This window comes from Alligator sinensis, unplaced genomic scaffold (genome assembly GCF_000455745.1).
Source record: "Alligator sinensis unplaced genomic scaffold, ASM45574v1 scaffold860_1, whole genome shotgun sequence".
NCBI classification, from domain to species: Eukaryota; Metazoa; Chordata; order Crocodylia; family Alligatoridae; genus Alligator; species Alligator sinensis.
The window spans coordinates 3407694-3429871 of NW_005841923.1; the positions used below are offsets into that span (position 1 = coordinate 3407694).

Here is a 22178-nt window from a genome sequence, read left to right on the forward strand (position 1 = left end):
CTCCCCCCCCCCCCCCCAATCCAATCCTAACTGGTATACTGGATCATTTTTTCCTATTACAACGGTTAGTTTTGGTATAACTACATTTAAAATATGCAGAAACCTTTTATTTTTTCTATAACTATTTCATGGATGCCATGTAGAAGAGGTAATAACAAAAAGCCTCTGCACAAGCAGTCATTAAGTTCACCAGAAGGAATTGATCCTTCCAATCAAGTCTGTCATGCCCTCTGCAAGAGATGGAAATATTTAAGTATAAATTAATCAAAGACATAATTATCCTTCTGTAACTAAAACAGCAATGATCTTAATAAAAAAACCCCAAACATTATTTGGCATAGCACTTCAGAAAGAGAATTTCTAGCACTTACGAAGAATGTCATTTGTTTGTTGAGTTACAAGAGCTGCTAGTGCAGCATCATTTGAATAACGATACAGTTGAGCTCTATCTGCAAGAGTCTTTAAAAGTATTCCCCTATTCAAATTGTATGCTGCTGTTGTTTTTTTAAAAAATAATAACAGCAACATTTCTTGGAAAAGCTCAAACTTTTTTGGGGAAAAAAGTGTCTGTCAGAGTTTTTTGTTTCTCAATAATATTTTACTAATGCATAAAGACGCCATGAGAAGAATACTGGTAGTCTGAATATACATTTAAGGGAAATTTGTGTTGTGGATTCCTTGTCAAGAACATTCAACCCGGGAGGACAGAAAAGCTGGGTTTGTTCCCGAGAGCTGTGAACCTCCTGATATTTAGTATCTTTTTCTTGAGGTCCCAACGCCTGAAAGTCAAGTTCACTTTAGAGTTCCATGTTTCATTAAAAAAAAGGTTTCTAACCTTCACTTTTGTAGAGAAATGGTTGGAAATGTTAAATGTGCATTCTAGAGATTTCCAACAGAAAGCAAGTAAGAACAGTGCGTGCGGGCATTTTTTTCCAAGAGAGCTAGGAACAGACTCAGGATTTTGTTTGCGTTTGGGTCATTGTAATAGAGCAAATGATACAACTATTTACCTACTGATTATATACTCATCAATCATGTACACTGTGATGAAGCACTGAGCAAGATAAAGAAAATGGGACTTAAAAAAAAAAAAAAAAAAAAAAAAATCAGAAACCCAGACACAGCTTTAACTTGATTTTATTATGTACAGAAAAGGTTAAGAGGGGACAAAAAAGTTGAAGTTAGATAGCATAGCAGCAACAAAGTATAATGCCAGGTAACTGTACTGTCAACAATAAGAAGGCCGGGTAGAGATGTATTTTATAGACTAACTGAATCAGAGATGCATGAGCTCAGCTCACTTCATCCAGTGCATTGGCTGGGATGATATAGGTGGGGATGGTTCTGCTTTGAGCAGGGAGTTGGACTAAATAACCTCCTGAGGTCCCTTCCAACCCTAGATTTCTATGATGATTCTATGCAAGTGTGCACAACTAAGGTTTTATTTCGTTTTTCACATCTAAGAAACTAAGGGACACATTTGACTCCAAATTGTAGATCTCTATAGGAAAAAAGAACTAAATATTTGCAGATGGTATGTTAAAACGTTGGTATAAGCAGCAATTTGCTCCTAAGCCAAACATTAAAACTACCCATGAGATGTATTTTTATATGTTCGCCTGTTTTGATAGTTTTGTAGAATTATTAACCGAGTGTTTTTCTCAACTGGCAATCTTCTAATTCTTTTCTCCCTTGCAGTGAAGCCGCATCAAATTTCTCCAGACTGATGTCACAAATTCAGTCTTACTGCATTCTGCAGGTAAAGAACGTGAATTTGTAGAAGCAAAAACCACCTCATATACGCTGCTTATCATGATGTTTAAATTAGAATGTCTTGGGGAACATTTTCTGAAGGTCAGTTGAAGTTGAAGTGTTTCTTTTTAAAATAACTTTTGTGGCTTTATGACCATTTTAATCATGTTAATATGTCCCTTCCAATTGTTATTTCAAAAGCTACATTAATTTGGGGGGAGGTGGGGGAGAAGGGCGAGGACCAAAGGTCAAGTGCTGCTTTGACCCACTGAACTCAGCATCTGCATGTTTCTCCCTCAAGTGGAGACTAACAAAAAAAACTCCCATAAAAAGCAGGCTATAGAGCCCAGATCCCAAAGTACGGGGAATTTGGATATATTCACCCTTAGAAGGAGGGTAGGAGAAATTTATAGAAATTCACAGTACCTCAAACCAGAATGCAAAAATGCACCTGCCTTAAAATAGGAAGTTCATATTCATTTTATACAAATTGATGCCCCACAAATTTTTAGAGAACTATTTTTTGTTGCTTTTTTTCATGTTGTTTCAAGAAAGGATGGCATATGATTATCAAATTTTAAATCTAAGTCATATTTTACTAGGATTGTCCACATATTTTAAAGATCAAATACCTCTCCTATTCACACCAATCTTCCATTATATTTAGTTCAGCTGCTGGCCACACAGACATTGAGATGTGCATTAAAATACCAGATTTCAGTTTAGAAAACAGACTTTTGCAGTTCTGAAAAAACATAAAAATAGAAAGAAAAGATTTATATTCATGTCCAAAAGACAACAAACTTGCTGCTTTTACAAGACTAGAATGGTAGACCAAGAGCTCTGATCTAAACCACTTAGTACATAAAATGCCAAATAGCATGATCATTTACAAGTTAAGTAATTATATACATAACAATCATCCAATAATTGCTTTTTAAAAATTCATTGTTCTAAAGATTCTTAGCTTCACTATTCCAGAAAAAAAAATCCAGACCAGCTTTTCAAACTGTCCACAATCAACACATTAGCCTCTAAGAACAGGTCAGGTGACTCTACAGTCTACCAAATCAGCATGCTGTTGTGGACTTGTATTTTTATGCTAATACTGCAAACTGGCTTCAGCCAGCTTCATGAACAGATAATTTAATGGCACAAATTACTTTCATCCAGTCAACTTATAGCACCTGAGGGGGCAGAATGCTCCTAACAAGGTTTCTCACCAAAATCAGTTGTACCTCCTCAACTCTATTTTTTATAAACAAAGACTTTAGCCCAAGGGCATATACACTCAAGAGCCAGTCTCTAATCTCTTATTTAGATGAATGTATATATAGTCGTCTTTATTCCCTTTGAAATAGGGGAGGGTAAACTTTACATGCAGAGTTAAATCCCAAGATGCCCTCAGTGAAAAATGCAAACAATTCTTACGGGGCCATACATTTTTCCTAATTATTCATAAACATGCTACAGTTTTATAGCTTGAGCTTTTATATTTTTTCCATAAAAGGAAATAATTGGCATCAATATATTATGTGAAAGAATACTATCAAAACAAAGAGAAGATATCTTGCCAATATAACTTAAGAAAATGTCAAATATCTTCCATGCTCTTACAACTGAAAACAGCTGAACCTAATTGTTTTTCTTGAATAAAAAAAAATATCAAATTCTAATTTTATTTTGGTCTATTCCTCATCCAAATGTAAAACACGGTACCTCTTTAAATCCTTTTAAACAAGTTACCATTCTCACATACTTTCTTCTGTGCTCATCTTGCTCCCTGGTCGTACAGATATTCTTTAATTTCCAGTTCTGGTGGAATAATTTTCCTCCAGTGCTGCTGACTGGCAGGGACTTAGTTTCCTGAATCAATTCTGGCGTGGCAGCTAGCAGAGAGCAGGGGTTACTGCTGAAAGTTTATTTTAATTTAACACACTGAAAAAAATACAGCCAAAGTTGGGTAGGAAGGGAAGGAGAGAACAGTACATGCACACATTTTGGCTGATGTGGGCTCTCAATGAAACATGCAGCTGGCTTCAGCAGAAAGACATGGAAGTTTTCCCACGGTCAATCTTCATACCCAAATCAGTAGAGAATTTTCTGATTGGCCAGAATTTGCCCCGTCCCTCATTTTGACTTCAGGTCTAATGAAACATTTGAGGGAAGGTTGGGGAGGGAAGACAGCTAAGACTGCAACCACCAACTACTGCTTTCTGCTATCTGTTGTGGTAGAATGGTACCTAGTATAATTGCCACTTATTGCCAGCAGCATCATGCACTGCTAAGTGAGCTGGCAAAAAAATGGCAGGTGAACTTCAATGTTGGTAAGTGCAAGAAAATGCACATGGGAAAAAATACCTCAATTAATACATACACAGTCCTGGGTTCTGAACTAGCTGTTATGACTCAGGGAAGAGACCTTGGATTCACTGTAGACAGCTCTCTCAAAACATAAGCTCAGTGTGCCATGGCTACCAGAAAGCCAGAAAAAAATGTTGGGCATCATTAACATTGGAAATGAAAACAGAACAGAGTACACTGTCATGCCATTATATAAATCCATGGTGTGCCCACCTCTTAAATACTGTATACAGTTGTGCAAATCACATTTGAAAAAATGGCACAGTCCTTTTCTGTTTTCCAGAACTGAAAAAGGTAGGGAGAAGGGTAACCAAAACAATCAGGGGTATGGAGCAGTTGCCAAACCAAGAGAAACAAAAAAGGCTAGGGCTCTTCAGTCTGGCAAGGAGAAGGCTTGGGGTGGGGGATATGATAAGTCTATGAAATTATGAAGGGTGTGGACAAAATGAATAGGGAGCTGTTATTCCCCAAGTCCCAGAATACTAGAAGTAGCAGGCACCCACTAAAATTAGCAAGAAACAGGTTTAAAACTAATGAGAAGTACTTTTTATGCAACAGTTAATTTGTGGAATTCATTGCCACAGGAGGTAGTAGAGGCAGAGAACAAAGCCAGGTTTAAAAAGGAACTAGACAAATTAATGGATAATAGATCTATTAATAGCTGTTGAACAGAATGTTTGGAAATGTTTCCACTGGCTTCCCTAACCAATAATGGTGGATGCCAGTGAGGGAAATGAGCAGGGGATGGATCACTCTAGATGTGTCTGGTTCAGTGCTCTCCCTAAAGAAACTCCACTTCTGCCATGGTTGGGAGACAGAATACCGGGTCAGACAGACCATTGATCTGACCCAGTATGGTACTTCTTACATTAGCTTCTGTACCAGAAATAGGAAGATCAAAAACAAAAACTTAAAAAAAACCCCAAAACCTTAAAATCCCATTTTTAAAAAGCATACAATGAAAAAACTACAGACATGCTGGAGCAGAAAAGTAAATACTTGATCTTTTTTCTCTAAGCAGTAGGACATTGCTTAAACTAAATATTTAATAATGAAAAAGCCCGGGTTTTTAATCTTATGGGCTCACCATATGGCTAAACAAAATATTAAGTTTGGTAGACAAATCCAAGGATAAATGGTGATGTAAATAATGGATCAGTAAGGTGACATAACTGTCACTTTTCCAGCTACAGCCCTACCCTCACACCATAAAAATTAAGCCAGTAGGTGAATACAACATTTAATCTTCCCAGCATGCAAGTTACATAAACCTATTTGCTCTTTCTGGTGTATAACTGACTATAAACCAGACTTGGGGAAATCATCATATTCTAAGCAGCATAGATTGAATATTCCTTTTTATTCAGATATAGCCAGTCCAATCACAGGCTATTAAAGGTTGAGACTTCAACACACAAACATTAACAAGAATAGATGCATCACAAGGGCTATTGTGATGAGTCAAAAGTCTATATTCCTGTAGCCCTGAACCCAAGAAGCAGGGACAATAATATTTCTCTGCCAGTTGTACTGTTGCATTCAACTAGTGATTATAGTCAGCTACCTGAAATTGATGTTATTACAAACCCATAGATAATCAGTACAACGCATCCAACTAGGAACACTGCATTAGCACTTCACACAGATACCATCAGATAGTAATGAAGCACCTTGATAAGTATTCCTAATAACGTTATAGTGTTTATCATAGCATTCCTCAAATTTAATTTCCTGACATCTGTACAAAGCCTCCATGACCTGTTCCTCAATGGATTCCTATGCTCAACTACTACAGTATAGATCACTGAGTGCTCATGAAACATGATTAGTCTTAAATATTGTCTGTCGAAGTCTTCAAATTATTCATTACTGTTATGAAAAGTTTTATATCATACCTCTCTCTGCACATCCAAATCTTGATGAAGAGGAGCCTCTACACCCACTCTATCACCACCCTCTTTGACTACAGTGGTACCAATTACAGCAGTGACTTGTGATATGAACAGCTGCCTGCAAGGAACTGAATTGAAACCTACAACTTATTCCCAATAAGCCAAAGAGCTATTTACAATCTCCTGATCTGGTCTAGATTTCAATGGGTGACCTAGAATGATAAGGATTCTTAGACCATTGTCACACTCTCGAAGACAAGAGATTGTGTTGGCAGTTTTAAACAAGAAAAGGTGTTTACAACTCTAGAGTGCTATAAATTTTAAATTGGCTCTTACATTATAGAGAAGGTAAAAAATTATTACCCTTCCTGTTAAAGTATCTGTATAGAAGTCACCCATTTTACCATAAGCATTATAATCAAGATAAAACCAGATTATAAACAGTGAGAATATTACTGAAATGTTCTTCACTAATTTCTAAGTTGTACAATGACCCCTCATTTTTTCTGATGAGGTATTTCAGTATAACAAAAATAGAAGAGTTACTTCAAAAAAACCCATGCTTTCATGAATTCCAGTTTCTAGTCAAAGAAAGAAGCAGGCCATATGAGATCAACAGATACAAATACAAGCTAGTTCTGTATTTCTTAGTTAGTTTTAAAGCAAAAGAACAAGAACATTCATATATCTGAAGGCACCCTTGTCAGGGTAAGTATGGCATGACAACCCAAGCCAAGCCAAGCCAAGCTGCATACTACATCTCTCAATACTTGTTGCATTGGTTAATGGATAATTATGTTAAAAGAATTATAGCTCATTAAGAAACTTAATCTTCTATTTTAAAATTTACTCAAATTATTAAAAACTACATTTTCTACTGAAGAGTGAATCTGTCTAGCCACAAAGTACTTGATCTATACCATATGACCTTAATTTACACCTAACAGCTATTCGCATTTATTTCACTTATTTTTAATTAATTAATCAACTTTCATCATTCTCACCTCTTTCCAGGTATGTATATACAGTTTAGGACCACTGATCAACTGAGGTATATTTAAAAACTAGGGATCTACCAAATTCACAGCAGAAGTAGAGTGCATGGCAGCTCCTTTAATCTTGCATGTTCCCCCATGTGCACCTCACCCCTTTTCCCTCCTATCTTCCCACCCGCTCTGGGAGGGCCTCACCACTTAGCGGAGGGCCCTGCCACTCCCTCATGATCAGAAGGGAAACTAAAACCACGGTTTTAAACATGGTGCTGTGTTTGCCTCCCTGCCAGTCAGCAGCAAGCCAGCAGGGCCACCTGGGGCCCCTTAGACAACCAGCGGTGGGAGGCAAAAATGGCACCATATTTAAAACCGCAGTTTTCACCTTCCTGCTAAAGAGCGATCTGCAAGCAGGGCCCCTTCACCAATCAGTGCGGGGCAGCGGGAGCGCACAAAGGAACCTGCAAGATTAAAGGAGCCACAGTGCGCCCCACTTCTGCTGCTGTGCATTCAGTAGGTCCCTCTTTATAACCCTTTTTTTGTTTTAGGGGGGGGGAGAGGGAGGGAAGAGAAGGAGGAGAAATGTCTTTTTGTTTACCACAGCCAGAATGGCCATTTCAAGGTTAACAAACAGTGAACAATCTCTCTAAAGCATATCTGGGAACATTTTCCCACTCATACGCTATTATTTGTTTGTTGGGGTTTTTTTAGATTTATATCCCACCCTATCCAAAGGTTCAGAAGTGCTATGTAGACTTTTTACATTAAAGCCAGCATAGTTTCCAAACCCCTTTCCAAGCATGATACTGTTACAAACCTGTAACTGACATTCCATCAAAAAGAAACACCAAATAAATTCTAGAATTATGATTACAACAGTTTTAATAAAACAATGATCATTCAGTGCAATTTAATAATGGAATGTCATCTAACCTTCTTCCCACCTAAAACTTCCATTTGTGACAGATATTCACTTGATAGTTTTTTTGGCCATTTTCCACCCATTCTTTTTCATTCCATCTCTTCTTTATTCCTTTGCTCATCTTCCAATATGTTCTTGAGAGTATACTTTCCAATTTTGATTCTTGATTTTTTTCTTCCTACCATCTCCAAGCCCATATTCTTTTCTCTGCTTCTTGCATTTTGTCCTTACTCCCCATCTCTCCTCCTCTATAATTATGATTGCTTCTTTTTTGTCTCACAGGACCATTTCTTTTCAATACAAACTTTCCACCTCTCTTCACAGGACTCCTCCCTCCTTATTCCCATTCACGGTTTCACCTACCCTAGGATTTGTCCCAAATTCCCCCCCTTCCCAGTTTCTCTTCATCCCCAGAGAATGTGGGAGCCTCCCCCAGCTGCTGAGTGGCTGCATCCCACCACTCCTTGCCAGCTGCCTCTTTCCAGTATATGCATCTGATTCCCAAATCCATCCCATGCTGTGCTGAGTAGCTAACAGAAGCAGCCGGCAGGCAGTAATGGAAGTGACTGCTGAGCAGCTGCTTTCCATAAAGTCCTGGGACATTGGCTGGGACAGCTATTTAGATGATTTATTGAGCTTATTGTCTCATTGTACCCTTATGACCGCATTCCAACAATTAGCTCCAAATAGTTATGAGTAGAACTACTTGAGATTATTTTCTGATATATAATCAGTGGCTAAAAAAAAATGGAATCTATACTTCTATGGCCCCTTTAACACCTATACAGTCAACACCGAAACTGTTCATTTGATGAGGGCACTTTAAACCAAGAGAAAACTTGAGGTATGTAAGTGTATATATGCCTAGTCAAACCTGCTAAGTTGGGCTGTAAAACTCAGAGAATCTCAAGAGTTGCTATGCTTTCAGCCTCTGGAATAGAACAACGCATAGAGCGGCCGTAGTGGGGCCTGTACGGCACTGTCCGCATGGCCCGGGGCAGTTGCCCTGATTTGCCAGCCCCCTAGAGACAGCGCTGTGGAACAGTTCTATTTTAAGTGGAATGGGAAATTGGGAGACCAAGTAAAATGCAAATTGTGTTCCACTCATCCAAACCTTGAATGTGGGCTAGGATTGGGGGCTAGGATTGATATCTGCTCTTATTTTAGCTACACCAGGTTGCTCATCTCTAGTTACCAGGGGTGCCATTTAGTGCTAGGGCATGTGAATTTTGTATGCCATATCTGAATAAACTAAGTAGGACAAATTCATGATATGGACTTTCCTACAGAAAATGTGAAAATCCTTAAGAGTACCGTGAAAGTTTAGATGCAAACTTTCAACTTTTCCTTGACAGATTCACCATAACAAAACAATTATTATATTCAAGATAAGTTGATACTTACTGTTTAAATATATTGCAGATTTATCTTATTAAAACTATCAGAAGAGCACAGGCAAAACAAAGTTTGGGTAAGACATTGCAAATTAATAAAATTAAGTAAAACAGGAGAGTTACATCACCCTCAATGGCCACAGGCAGAATCATTAATGTAGAGCAGAAACCTGTCTCAAAAGTTGAAAACTGTATTTATTATTTTAAAAATTTTCTTTCTGCTGGACATGACTTACCTGAAGGACAGGCACTTTCTGTGGTGTACTTTGTGGTGACTGATGAAGCTGTGCCCAAGGCTGATGATGTGGATGTGGTGGTGGCGGTGAAGACTGATGATGTATCCCTGGATGAGGCTGCATGGGAGGACAGGTTGGCATTTGCTGTTGGAAAGACTGCTGCTGACTAGGATGCTGCTGGCCAGATATCAGTCGTTCTTGTATTGCTTGTGGATCTGCAAGGCCAACACCTGGACAACCATTTGGTCTCATGTGCCCACCCATCTCCCGTGGTGTTGAAGACATACCCATAAATGGACGACTTTGTTGCATGTTTCGGGGGCCCATATTCCTCTGTCCAATTCCCATGGCACCAGGGGGCTGGTGTGATGGTTGAGGATGGGGTATATTTGGATAACTGCCAACTTCCATTGGTATTCCAGCACTACCAGGCCTAACCTGTGGAGGAGGGGTACCTGCTGGATTACTCATTGCTTTCATAGGTGACATGGGAGGTGGAGAGGCATAAGTTCCCTGAGGCTGTGAAGGGTGCATAGTTTGTGTGTTCATTTGGTTAAGTGAGCCACTAGGGTGAATGGGCTGCTGGTGCATTAGTCCTTGACCACTGTTTGATGGAAATCCTACAGCATTTGGGTATCTTGGTACAGATTGATTCATTGGAGTGTTATTTGTAAGGCCTAAATTCTGATTCATCCCTGTATTATTAACTAATCCCTGATTTAGGTTACTGTAAGGATAGCGAGAATACTGCCCTGAGTTGTTTATAGTAGGTGAGGGTACCGTCTGGCTCCGAGAACTAAAATTAAGTGTTTGCGGCCTAACAGCACCCTGCTGGGGGGGATTAGGGGAGAATCTGGGACTGTGGGCTACTGATTCTCCATGGAGAGCAGTGGGGGGATGGTGGTGAAATTGCTGGACTGAGTGTCGTAAAGAAGGTGCCATGCTAGGATTTTGCTGGGGCACATGAGACAAGTGGCCAGGTCCTGAGGTGGCAATAAAAGGATTTCCCTGATTAAGGCCTTCTTGGCCTTGAGAGAACTGGTTCATCCTCTGCTGCTGTGGCTGACCATGCTGTTGCATTGAAAAATCACCACGAGCCATGTAGTTTCCCATTTGCTGCATGTGCTGAGGATGGCCTTGTCCAGGGGGTCCCGAAGGTGTTTGTGGTGGCTGTGTAGGTTGTTGTTGCTGCTGCTGCTGCTGGTATGGTGCTCTTATCTGGTCTGGCACCTGAACTGCCCGTGGTCCCCACATGGAACCACTGTCTACAAACGGTTGCCCATGTCTTTCATTCTGCATGCTAGGATAGACTCCCATCTGACCACCAGTGCCACTGCCATGAGGAACCTGAGGAACTGGAGGGTTGTGGTACTGTGAATGAGGAGATGCTATACCATTCCCAGGGGCATTACTCATCATTCTATTAGGCTGATCCATCAGATGCATTTTTTGCTGTTCATATTGATTATAGTGATCAAAGTGGGTTAACTTTGCTTGATTTTGATTTGTAGGAGGATGGTGAAGAGATGACTGTAAAGAAGGAAATCCTTGATCCATGGGTATTTGCTGACCCATGGGATTTACTGTATTTTCAGGATATCCACATTCTCCAAGACCTTCCAGCCCTTCACTAAAGATATTACCATCTTCTCCAAACAGACTCATCATTCCAGGATCTGCCATCTTTTTTCAGCACAAAGCTCCTAAGAGCTACAACTAGAATGCTAGTCTGTGCTTCACCTCACTGAGGTGCTTGTCCTCAAAGCCTTTAATCCTAACTAATCTCCTTCATGTCATTCCATAATTCCTTAATTCTTTTGGACCATGCAGTGTCAGGCAAAGTCGGGTTGCCAGTCCTAGAAGAAAGAAAAAAAAATGAAATTTGAAACAAATAATAAAGCTGTCAGATAATATAAAACATACACCTAATAGCGTCAGAAAATACTAGCTAGTTTCATTTCCTGTATTTTAAAATGTATTTTAAAATCTATTTCAGTTTAAGAAAGTCATTAACTTCAAGCAGAAGCTTTATTATGATAGGGAGTTAGGAAGCAAGCAAAACACCAACCTTAACCTTAAATTAATCTATTCACTACACTTCCTAGTGTTCCATTCTTGGATGGAACAGAACAAAAGAACACAACATGCAGCAGCAGCAGCTGCCACAGCAGGCAGGCAGATGTATGAATATAGCCAAGCAGCCCATCTGCCGAACTAAAGCCCTGAAAATGCTCTAGTTACCAACAGCATGTCCTTAACCTGATTCCCCTGAGCAGTGTAATCAGATGAGCAAGCAGCAGCATCAAGGCCTATGATAAGCTGAAGTTAGTTAAATAGACAACAGGATTGTTCAAACACCTGAAGTGTTGACCGTTCTGAAACCTAGAGATTTATAGAACTGTACATTTATGGAAAAATTACAGAGGAGGTTCCTTGGGTAAATCTGATATCTTTTATTAGACCAACTCAAATGGTGTCCAAAAGAAGCTTGTCTGCCTATGTCCTTAGACCCACATGGCTACAACCTATACCCCCGGAAAAATTTCATGCATTTTACTCATACAAATATAGGTCACAACTGGCTACTACAATATGAGAGAAGTCAGATTTCTAATTATCCATTGTTTTACTCGCATTGCACATCAAATCTATAATCACATTTTATCCGTTGGCAACAAAGGAAATTCAGTAATTGGGGTTCATTATTCACCTTCAAGCAAACTGATTACCTGTAACAACTGTGTATATTTGTGTATACATATGAAAATGCTTCCAAAGACAGCACTGGAATCTGCTAGACGCATTCTCAAATTAAACATAAAACTCCAACAGAGAACTGCTACGGTTTAAGAATTTAAACAAGTCATATAATATGCATCAGCCAAATAGTAGTTTTGGAGGAAAGGTCCATCAGTAGGTATTGAATATGGTAGACAGGAGTGCAGCCTCAGAGTCAGAGCTTCCTATACATCTGAATGCTGAAAGCTGTAAATGGGAGAGGAGCAGGGTGTGAAACACTTTGCACATGCTCTGTTCAACCTCCTCTGGAGCATCCATGCTCTGCCTCAGACACAGAATACTAGGCTTGCTGGACCAATAGTCTGACCCACTAAATGACAGTTCTTAAGTGTAAGTGCACATAAGAAGAACAAAAGAAAGTAACAGGTCACTACATTTAAAGAAAATTGTTTAAGGAAGTTCCCATTTGTTAAGATAGTCACATAGGTCAGATTAGTTTTAGGAGGGCATGAATGACATTTTCTTAAGTATGGTCTGCAAACAAGATTGTGCCTGTTTTGCTTTGATAAAGAGTAGACCTAAACAAAAGTCTAGCCCAACACTTTTTGCTCTTAAAATTCAGATCCTGTCACTTACCCCAACAGTTAAGACTACACAGTAACTGTAACCAAAATAACTATTTCACACCTGGAGTTATTTTGTTATCATTCCAGTTGAAAAATCTATGTTTGAAGTTATCAAAACAGTCTGAGAACAACAACAAAAAAAACCCTACCAAACCATTTCTATAAACTCCTATTTAAACTACATTGAAGTACAATATTTTGCAAAAGAACAAGTTTCAACATCCCTGTCTTCTTCTTAGCCTGCCTGCTAGCATTACGCATCCTCTGACCAACACATTTCCCCAGCAAAAACATGGAATATTTCAGTATGAAAAAGCATCAGCAGATTTCCTGCATTTATCTTTAAAACACTTTTCAGAGTTCCATATGCATCGTAAAGCAGCAAAACTTAGAACAGGTCCTATTTTGTATGATATTCTTTGTCTACCTTTAAACCCTGATCTAAGCAATGCTATCGCCTAATCATCTAAATTGTTTATGGCAAATTTCTTAAGTCTCTCATATATTTCTGTACTGAAATTCCATCTAGGTGTCCAAGTTACAATACAGGTTTTATTTGAAATTTCAAAATTAAAAAATGGTAGAATATTTAAAATATTAACAAAAACTTAATGTGAAAGAAATTCCAATGGAGCAGAGGCCTTCCTTCACTGGTACAGTCTGGTGGCTGCTGAAATAAACCAGGCTAAACTGACACTGTGAATATTAACCATGTGTAGGGCAATCCCTCCAGTGGTTTAAGGCCATTTTAGCAGCTCTTACACTATGCTACTCCAAGTTCTTGATGCATGTTAATTGGGCATCATTCTTTAGTCTCCAAATAACTCATTAGTCTCTTCACAAGAAGCTGAGAAACCCAGAGTTCCAGGGAAGCCTTAAAAAAAAAAAAAAAAAATGGTTTACAGCCACCATTGTTTCCTAACCACCTTCTGGTTGGCCAAACACAGCTTAGGTAAAACAGAATATAGCTCAACCTGCCCAATCATCTAACCCTTCAGGTATCTGACATTACAAAGTTCATTTGTTCATCCATGTGTCATTTAAGAAACAATTTTGCTTGTTAAATTCACAATGCAGACAGAATCTTTTATAAGGATAAAGAGTTTGGGATAATAGAACTGAAGTTTACAAATAATAATTCTCACTTTATTAACCTGCATGGCTTTTCCATATCTCCAGAAATAGGGGTTCAATTGCATAAAAGATTAAAGTTTGAACTATATTGCCTATCTTATAGTCAGTGACCTGCCAAGGAAATTCAAGTAGGCTCCAGCCACCAGTAATAGCAAAGTCAGTTCCATTCAGCTGGTGGTCAGTGTTTGCTCCAATTGCCATGGAAACTGGTAAAAATAATGTAAGAAATTTTGTTTAATGATTTAAACTCACCTTATTTCTTCACATTTGACTCCAGTTTCTATAGAAAGTAGATTGGAAAGGCCACATTAGCTAGCAGGCAGTCAGAAGCTAAACTAAGTACCCTAATTTTCAGATTACAGAATGCATGCCGTAAACTAGGAACCCATTTGGCTTCTTGATTATGTTGTACTTTAAATTGTATCGTATCGTTTAAAAGTTACACTGTAAACAAGCAAGCTTAAAATCTTATAAAAATAGTATAATTAGTAAAAACAAAAATATACTTTTAATAATATATTATGCATTTTCATCTTCAACAACAAAATCAGAATTACTTTCAAGCTGTTCATACTACAACGCTTGGCTTCCAAACACTGCATGAGAACATTTGTTTAAAGGGAAGCATTTTAAATAAAAAAATTAAATGTATATATTTGTAAAATTAATTTGAATGTGAGAGTGTGGCCCCCACTGAAGCAATAGTTTAGCTATCTTTAAACCACTTCATTTATACTATTTTTTAAATGAAAACAACATCTTAGAAAAGAAGTTAAGAAATTAATTTCTCTTAGGTTTTTGTGTCTCTCAGTAAAACAAATTTCTTATAAATTCAGAGGGGCTACTTACATGAAATGCTCTTGCAGTAAACCAGCACTGTTCAATTGGTGGCCCATGAGCCACATGTAGCCTTCAAGGGATTAAGTTGTGGTCCCCAGGCTACTGCTTGGCTGCCAATCCCTATCACTTCAGCTACAACAGCAGCTAGAGTCTTCCGGCTGCCCCTCCCTCCTCCTGCTTCCACGTTCTGTGCCACCTCAGGGGTTGGTGCACAGTATAGCATGGCATGGTGAGCTCAGGGTGAGGTCATGGCTGTGCCATGCAATTATCACCAAAGATTAAGAATATTAGCCAGGGAAAGCATGTAAAAAAAGAAAAAGAAGAAAGCAGCTCAGTGACTTTAGGAAACCAGGAAGCTGCAATTTCAAGGTGTGCATGGGTACATATTAGAGCACGGGAGGGTGAGGGAAGAGATGGAAAAAAAAAAAAAAAATGTATAGAAAGTTTAACTCTTACTTTTAAATAAAACCATGCTCTAAAACAATCCAGGTTTCCCAATTTTTTTTCCAAGAAAGAATAAAACTTAAGTGACAAAGTTCACCACCTGAATAGAATGAACAGATGCATTACTAACAGATCCTAATAATCAGTGCAAAATTCATTATACTAGAGACCGTTTGCGAAGACTAAAAATTTCAATATTCCACATGACTATCAGAAAGTTGTGGTACATTTAAGTGGTGTGAAAAATTCTTGGCATACGAAGCTGATACTGTTTATGTGTATGGCACTTCTTGACTGCTGTCACATTCCAAACTGTCTTAATATTGAGTGCACTACTTCTTTATAAAAACAGGCTAGTTCATCTTTCTATTAATAACGTAAAACTGAATTGGGCATAAGACAGACTTAGGTTCGTTAAGCAGGAAATGCTTAGCACCTTTAACAACCATGTAATTAGGGTTTTGAGGGGAGGTTGCACGTGATACCAGTTATATCTGCACAATGTTTAGCTGCATTGTATAGCTAAACCAAAAGTCTGAAGTCAGTGTTTGGGTTTGTGCCTTCAAAAAATAATAATAAAAAGGCCTTATTTATATCTAGACTTAATTCTGTTTTGCAGGCATTTCACCCTCAAATCTTTGTTTTTCTCTCCCATTTTGAACTAGCAGGAATATCTCATCTTGTTCTCCCTGTTTTTTCCTCCAAGAACACAAATTAAAGTGGGAGACCTTTTGCAGCCTTCAGTTATAAAAAGCTGCTGATCTTCAGAAAAGATATTTGTGAAATATTCATTTGAAGGGTTTAACTTAAATAATTAATGTTTATGTTGTACACTAAATGAAAAGTCTTAGTTTTACTCTCAATTGTGATGTCTAAATTTTAACAGTTCTCCAGGACTGAACTTCTAATAGGAAACCATTAAGCCATTTTACTCCTCTTCACATAATTATCCTGCTATAAATTGGCTGAATTACATAGTCAAAATATTTTGGGGAACACATCTTGACAACACTGCAGTATGCATTAAATGCATTATGCACTTAGATGTTAACACAAGGAAACCCGAAACAAACATTACATATGTAATGTAGGCAAGTTAAACTGAAACTACATTTTTAATTGATTCATAAATTGTAGTCGGAAGGGACCACAATGGATCATCGTGTCCGACCCCCTGCCCCTGGCAGGAAAGAGGACCGAGGTGTGAACTATTTGGAAAGATTACCAGCTATTTGACTGAGCTGAACAACAGATGCCTGCCCCTCTCTTCCAAGTTAATGTTATCCTGAAAGAATAGCTCTAGCCACAACGGTGAAAATGGATACATGAATTCCCCTAAAAATGGTATGGTCTTAGAACCCTGTTCAGAGCCTCCATCTTTCCAACCAGTCTCTGGCTACTAGAGATCTACTAAAATTTGAAAGATCCTGCCATATTTGACAACAGGTGTCAAACGCCATCTTTTTTCAACCCCCCCAATAAGAATTTAAAACCTTTGCCTCCTTTATGTTCCTCTCGTATTACAGGAGAACCCCACTGTAACAAAGAGGATTCTTTATTTTGGTCACTGGACACAGACAGCACTTGCTCTTGGTTCTCTTAAACCCCAAACTATATGGCTATAGAAATAGACTACATGTCCTAGCATTTTTCCACAAGTTATTCGTAAAGTCTGGTCCACGTAGGACTGGAAGGAAGTGGTGACTACAATACAGGCTGAATAATCGTAACAGCTCAACAAGCCTTCATCAGAGAGAACAAACAACCTAGAACTTACAGCTGTTACTGAACTATGAATTTTCTACACCAAAAGAAAAAAAGTTCTCAACAACACCTAAGGGAGTCATGAGGATTATCTGAAACATTCCATGTCAAAAAAGACAAATTTTCTAAACATGCACTCCATGCTTCTATCATGAATAGTCTAAGCAATATCTTTCCATTGCTTTAGTCTAAGCAACGTCTTTTTCCATTGATCTCTCTCAAGATCAGCTAAAAAGAGATGAATTTTGAACAGCAGGAGGAGTAGGATTTCATCGGGAGCTGCTCAGATTTAGATGTTCATTAAACTAATGACACTCCCCAACACGTTTCCTGCCTGTTCAGTTGTTCTGCTTTCTGTTTCCTACTTTGTGCTCACTGTTTGATGTGCTGCTCTGTTTTCCGCTCCCTCCCTGATCTGTCAGGGGAGTTGCTTCCTCTCCTAGGCTGCTGCATGCCATAAGCAGAGGCTGCCTATGCTACTTGTGGCATATATGCCACAGAGATTGGCAATCCCTCCATTAAACATTGTTCTCAAATGCCTCAAATAAAACCAATTTACTAATCTGGACAGAACTAAAACTGGATTGTACTCTGGTATTAAGCTTCAAAAATTTATACCATAAAACTATTTAAAAATACTTTAAAATTCCAGACAATATGAAGTCCTCTCCCCACATCTGCAACTCAAATCAACTGAAAGGATTTTGGTAGGTATTTCCCACATGAAAATTAACAGAAAAAAATATTATCTCCTAAAAATAGGAATTTCATAGGTTTGGAGCATGTGAAAATGGAAATGGGCCTAAGTTTTCATAGTCCTAACTAACACATAATCAGAAACGGCTATATTCTAATGAAAGTTTTTGACAACAAAACCAAGTCTATGTTCCGGGCAGGCTGGATGAAGATAATCTAAAAACCTATGTTTACAATTCCTTAAGACTGCCAAAAGACACTGCATATCAAAACAAGGATGATATTTCCCCCTCAACTGGGAAGGTCAATTGCTTAGAAACCTTGTCTGCCTCAACAGCTACCATGGCCTATACTTTAAAAAACTATAAGAAATTACTTGGTTCAGTGTTGCAAGGCCACAATTTTACTAACTTTAAGTGAGACTTAAGTATCCAAGTCACTTTTGTAAACAGGAGTTGGCCATCTCAGTCATGTAGGGCAAGATCTAGAGATCTAGATCTAGGCGTCTCTAAATTTGGTGTTATAATGCCTCAAAATGAGGCTTCTTTGAGTTAGGGCAGTAAAAAAGCAGTATCTAATCTCCTTACAGTGAAGGGGGAGAACCAAGAACCTCCAAAGGCTGATCTAGATTGCCCAGATGCTGAGCAGAGAACTATCTAAATGGAGCCAATAGAAAGAATTAATTACAGGAGTACGATGAAACCTCCACCTTTCAGATTCAGGGAACAGAGAAAAGAACTGTTTATGGATTTCATGTTAGACATCAACTGAATAAAAACAAAGAATCCCGACAGCAGAAATTAGAAGCAATTATCCCAGTATTAGAGTACGAAGTCACAGTCCTGTTGGCTGTTCTCTTCTTCCCTCATGATGTCTATGTTGGCTACCTTGTGACCCAGCTTCAACAGGAGGGATGAAGAGCACTGCCTCAAGAATATTCTATAGCCTAGTGGTTAGGACAGAGGTGGGATATATTTGAATACCCTCAGACCAAGGCAGTACTCACATTTCCCAATCCCTGGCCTAGCACTGTAATACCTGGCTATTACACAGAACATAGGCACCAGCACCACTACCAGATTTTTTTTTTTTTTAAACGAAGTCACCGGGATTGCTATTCTTCATACCAAACAGCATCTTTGGTGTGCACTGAGCATATTCAGAGTGCTTAACAGATTGGCCCCTTCCATGGACTTAGAATTTAGACACCACTCTGTCTCTGAGCTACAATGGATCTTGGGCAGGAGTTGGGTATCTAGCTGCTTGTACAAATGGAGCCTTGGCGCACATGAAAAAGCCTCTCTGGATATATGTAGTGTAAAAGGGAGACACATTTTAAGCCCTCATCAATGTGTGGGCCCCCAAAGTCAGGCAGCAGCCAAGCAGGGTTTCCTGGTCTCTTTTTGCACCCTGAATTAGTCTAAAGGCTGTCCAGACTGAATTGTCCAACTTAAAGGAGTCTGGGGGCATATGTCCTATGGGCCACGCCAGCAGGAGCCACAAGCTCCATGGGACACACCAGAGCGGAGCATGGTCATCGTCCCCCAGCCTGCATGCCCTCAGCACTGTACCCTGCCCTCACCCTGAGCTCCCCACACTGTGTTGTGCCATGCCACACAACCCCTTGAGGCAGACGCAGAATGTAGCAGCTAGTGGAAGCCAGAGGAGTGGAGGAATAGAGGGGGTGATGGCCGGGTGGGAGCCCAGGGGCCACAGCTTAATCCCTCACAGGCTGCATACTGTCCACAGGCTGCCAGTTGGACAGGTCAGGTTTACATTCCTCTGGTGCCTCCCTGGATCTCACCTTTTGGCTTTGCAGTGCTCAGACAAGCAATGCCTGGACACCTTTAAAAATCTGGACCTTGGTAGTCCATGTTCCTAAAGTAACTGGTGTTCAATGAAAGACAATAGTAAGTGCAATAAGCAGGTTCACATAACATGCCAGTGTCATCTTATAGTACAGAAGAATGAACTAATAGATGAATAAATGTGTCACCTGGCTGAGCTAATGTTACTAGAAATATACATTGGTGTAGTTCTAAAATAGTGCGCTACACAATCAAGCTAAAGTTTTGATACTGAGGTTTAGAATATAATTTCAGGATTTGTAAGAGACGCTGTTAGTACTCAGTAGGGCTGTGTGATGCTTCAGTCCCCGACTTGATTGGTGGAGATTCGGCGGCTGAATCTCTAATTCCAGATTGAATCAGGGGGCCCTTTAATCTCTCTGAATCAAATCAGAACCCTCTGAATTGATTCAGAGAGATTCAGTGATTCAGACATAGATACAGCTTTAAATGTCTTTTCTACATACCTTGAGGTACCAGACACGGCTTGTGAATGCTGCGATGCTGGGGCAGATGGTGCATCCCACAGGAGCGCAGGGGGGTCCCCCAGCATGCTTGGCATCAGACCCAGAAGTGAACCAGAAGCACTTTTGGTCCACTTCCAGGTTTGCCACCAAACATGCAGGGGGGTCTCCTGCACTCCTGTGGGGTGCTCCATCCGCCACACTATTGCAGTGTTCATGAGCCATGCCTGGTACCTTGAGGTATGTAGAAAAAACAACATTTAAAGCTGTGTCTATGTCCGAATTGCTGCTTCTCCAAATCAGCATAGAATCTGCAGATTTGGATTTGGCTGAACCGAATAAGGGACAGTGATTTGAATCAACGAATCGAATCACTGTCCCCGATTCAGGCCAAATCCGAATCGAATAGGGCCCACTTTGCACACCCCTAGTACTCAGCTATTTTCTTTAAAAAGTCTTCACAACTTGGATTTTACAGCAATCCTTCGCCAGATGAATTTTTTAATATTAAAATACTAGTTCTCGACCAACTAGACTTATCCTGAAAGACATATCATTTTAATATCCACTAGAAATACTTATGCAATATCCATCCATATCATCTTGGAAATATCAAAATAAATCCAACATTAGTTCAGAATATCTAAAGCTTTATTTATCAAAATAGGATCTCTGTTTTAAGTAACAGAGAAATTCATTTGTTATGATAAAATAGCAGTATTTTCACACAATAGGATGGCCTCAAAGACTACTGAAATACTTGACAGCTACAGAGAGATTATTATTTATGTAATGTAGTTAAGTACCTACAATGTGGAACAGTAGGTGAACTATATCAAACACCACTTTACCTCAAAGAGAGAGGCTAGAAAAAGTGCTCTGAAGATAAAACTTGACTTGTGATTGTCACAACCCAAGGGTGTGATTTTTTGTTTGTGCGCGCTTCGGCACTGCTAAATTATTTTCCCGCCGTTTGTAGCTTTCTTTGCAGGGTGCATTTCTTTTCTGCAGCTAAGAAATGCACGTTGCAAGGAGTTCCTGCCATTTGTATTTAAATTCTTGCCCCACTATTGGTCAGTTCTAAATTATTCCTACGTGGCGGCTAGTGATTGGCTTGCTAGCCGTATAAGAGGCTTGAGTGGTTTCCGCCCAAGTTGGAGGACTCCACGAACATCAGGAGGAGACTTCACATCTCGTGAAGATCTCTAAGCGCTGCGGAGCCTATTGGACCCAGCATGAATATCAAGAAGGCAACAGGGGTCTGATCAGCCTCTCGCCTCTCCCTGTCGCCGAACGATCCCTCGACGTACCCTTCCCTGCACGCAGAAGTTCCACGGAGCCTAGCAAACTTCGTGTGAGTGAATTGTGAGTGAATCCAGAGCTCTGTCCGAGTCCTTAAACTGGGACTTAAGCGAAGTATTCCTGGAAGTTTTCCAGCCTGCACTGCGACCATCTACGGTGTAAGTAAACAATCTTAAACAACCATTAAGCGTCCGTGCCTAATTTTAGCGTGCCACCTGCCTTCCCTGACCCGGCGTGTCTGGGCTGCTGGCCACAGCCCGCCGCGCGAAAAAAGGGCCTCGGACTGCTCCCGGCCCGCACATGGCGACAAGGATGGGATCAGGGGAAAGCATGTTGGAGCTAGAATTAGTTAAGAACTGCCCTTGGCGCAGTGGAAAACCCCAAGTAGAAAACCTTATGGAACTGGAGGCGCATATCGCTTACCACCAGGCAGGCGGAATGGGTGAGAGATTTATCAGCGGACGTCTTTCACTGAAGGGAGAAGAGGGAGCTTCCAAAGACGGAGCCCCGAAAGAGAGGGAAGTGTATTTGCACCCTGCAGCATTCGGGTGTATAATGGGTGATGAGCAGGTCCCGTTCAGGCCCCTTGGCACTGTGTCCCTCGCCAGAGTCAACCCAGTGGGCGAAGTAAACCCGACCCTCACCCGGTAGTGTGCCCGTTGCCTAAGATGTGCTCAGGAGAGTGAAGAACCGGTGCCGATCGACCGGTTCGCCCCCTTTATGCTGGCATCTAGATTAAGGGGTCGCGAGCTTCCATCCGAGCTCCGCGAAGA

General features: G+C 39.9%; 1 protein-coding gene across 5 annotated transcripts in view; it reads right to left on the reverse strand.

Annotated features, from left to right (window-relative positions):
* Positions 1–22178, reverse strand: part of CHD7 (chromodomain helicase DNA binding protein 7) — a 166381-nt gene that overhangs the window by 95427 nt on the left and 48776 nt on the right. For 3 of the 5 annotated variants that reach the window (XM_006019130.3, XM_006019129.3, XM_025198510.1), the window contains one exon: positions 9550–11405. The exons of 1 other annotated variant lie outside the window; for it this stretch is intronic. In XM_006019130.3, the coding sequence (XP_006019192.1) occupies positions 9550–11232 (1683 nt within the window). In that variant the 5' untranslated portion in view covers positions 11233–11405. Of the gene's footprint in view, positions 1–9549; positions 11406–14897; positions 15071–22178 lie in introns of those variants that run through there. One more of the 5 variants, XM_025198511.1, reaches the window with a different exon arrangement.